Source organism: Morone saxatilis, unplaced genomic scaffold (genome assembly GCF_004916995.1).
Source record: "Morone saxatilis isolate NCDOM2014 unplaced genomic scaffold, NCSU_SB_2.0 Contig24, whole genome shotgun sequence".
NCBI classification, from domain to species: domain Eukaryota; kingdom Metazoa; phylum Chordata; class Actinopteri; family Moronidae; genus Morone; species Morone saxatilis.
In genome coordinates this window covers 2,691,000-2,692,753 of record NW_023339807.1, presented here as the reverse complement: position 1 = coordinate 2,692,753, position 1,754 = coordinate 2,691,000, and the positions used below count along the sequence as shown (strand labels likewise).

At 39.5% G+C, this 1,754-nt stretch overlaps 1 protein-coding gene across 1 annotated transcript in view; it reads left to right on the top strand.

Moving 5' to 3' along the window:
- The window catches only part of taf2 (TAF2 RNA polymerase II, TATA box binding protein (TBP)-associated factor), a gene marked incomplete at its 3' end in the record, with an annotated part of 19,309 nt that overhangs the window by 4,185 nt on the left and 13,370 nt on the right, over positions 1-1,754 (top strand). Inside the window, 3 exon segments of the mRNA XM_035672111.1 lie at positions 991-1,076; positions 1,179-1,314; positions 1,420-1,574. Of these exon segments, the coding sequence (XP_035528004.1) occupies positions 991-1,076; positions 1,179-1,314; positions 1,420-1,574 (377 nt within the window).

The window sequence follows — 1,754 nt, the reverse complement described above, 5'->3', positions numbered from 1 at the left end:
CTATCCACTTTGCTGCTGCAACACCGAAATGTCCCCATTGTGGGACAAATAAAGGAATATCTTATCTTATCTTAATAATGTCCTAGGATGTAAGGACATCAGAGGACATTGTTATGCTCTTTATTTCAGGCTGGGGTGGTCACAGCAGGAAACCCTTCTCTTCAGAAAATTTCCTCATGCAAGTTTTCCCCAGGAAAATGTCTTTAATGAAGGCTAAGGGAAAACTGTGAGCTAGCCCAGCAATGACTGGAGTGGTCTCAGTTTTCCTACAAAGGATTAAAGCTGGAACAGTCAGTTGCTTAATAGATGAGTTTATTGACAGAAAAATAATTGGCAGCAATGTTGGTAATCAATAATTCATTTCAGGCATTTTTCAAGTAATAATGGTCAAAAATGCCAGATCAGCTTCTACTCACTCTCTCTCCCATGTGTTAAAAATATTGAAAAATACTGTATTGTATCTTGTTTTGTGTTTGGTATCGATTCTCACCACATTTATGTGATTAAACCCCCTACCTCGAGATAGCAGTGTTGTGAATGCAAGCTGAGGGCTGTGATGTTGGATGTTACAGGGACTGTGATAAATTAAAATGCAGATCTCACTGTTCTCAACTCAACTATTCTGTACTTGTACTTTGTGTAGATTTTATGCACATGTTCTTTATACTATGACAATATTCCTCAAATGATATCTTAAAAGAATATCGCAATGGATATTTTGGATTGTAACCCCTGAATTGTGATACCGATCGTATCGCAGTAATAAAAGTTATTGTTAGCTGCAGCCCTACATTTCATAGACTAAATAAGTCGATTGTTTGAAAAAATAATCAGCAGAATAATCGATAATGAAAACAATTGCTATTTGCATCCCAACAAAGGATGTGCATGAGATGCAAAATGAAATGTATATAAAACTTTTTAATTTAAATGATTACATTTTTCCTGAGCTTTCATAAATGTTCATACATGTTATTCTGTTGATTCCAGGAGTTGGACAAGATTGTGGAATATGAACTAAAGATGGGAGGGGTACTGTTGCATCCGACCTTTATTGGGGGCAAAGAGAAGGACAAGTAATACATTCAATTTCAATTTCACATTCGTAGTGTACATAACCAGTCATATTCTGGATCATAACAGCATGACACACACTGACTGAACGTTTTTCTCTCTAGCCCAACTCCCCACCTTCACTTCTCCATCAAGCACCCCCACACACTGTCCTGGGAGTACTACAAGATGTTCCAGTGTAAGGCCCACCTGGTGATGAGGCTGATAGAAAACAGGATCAGCATGGAGTTCATGCTGCAGGTTAACTGGCATTTTGTTTGTTTGTCTTCTGCCTCTGTAATTGGCAAAATCCATAAGAGTTTCCTTCATTCATTTGAATTCTTTGTTTTCTACTGTCTGCTATAGGTATTCAACAAGCTTCTGAGCCTGGCCAGCACAGCCTCATCCCAGAAGTACCAGAGTCAGATGTGGAGTCAGATGCTTCTGTCTACTCACGCCTTCCTCAAATCCATCTCCAATGTCTCTGGCAAAGACATAGGCCCTCTCATCAAGCAATGGGTGTATCCTTTTTATCTCTAATGCACTCTGTTTGTAATTATTTATTAACTCTTTGCACTGTATGAACACAGTCGGGAGCAATAGGAGAGGTAAAATTCTTACTCATGTCTAGAGCTTTGATCAGGCCCAAAATATCAGTCGTGACCCGAGCCTGACCTGAGCCTGACCGGAGCCCGACCCGA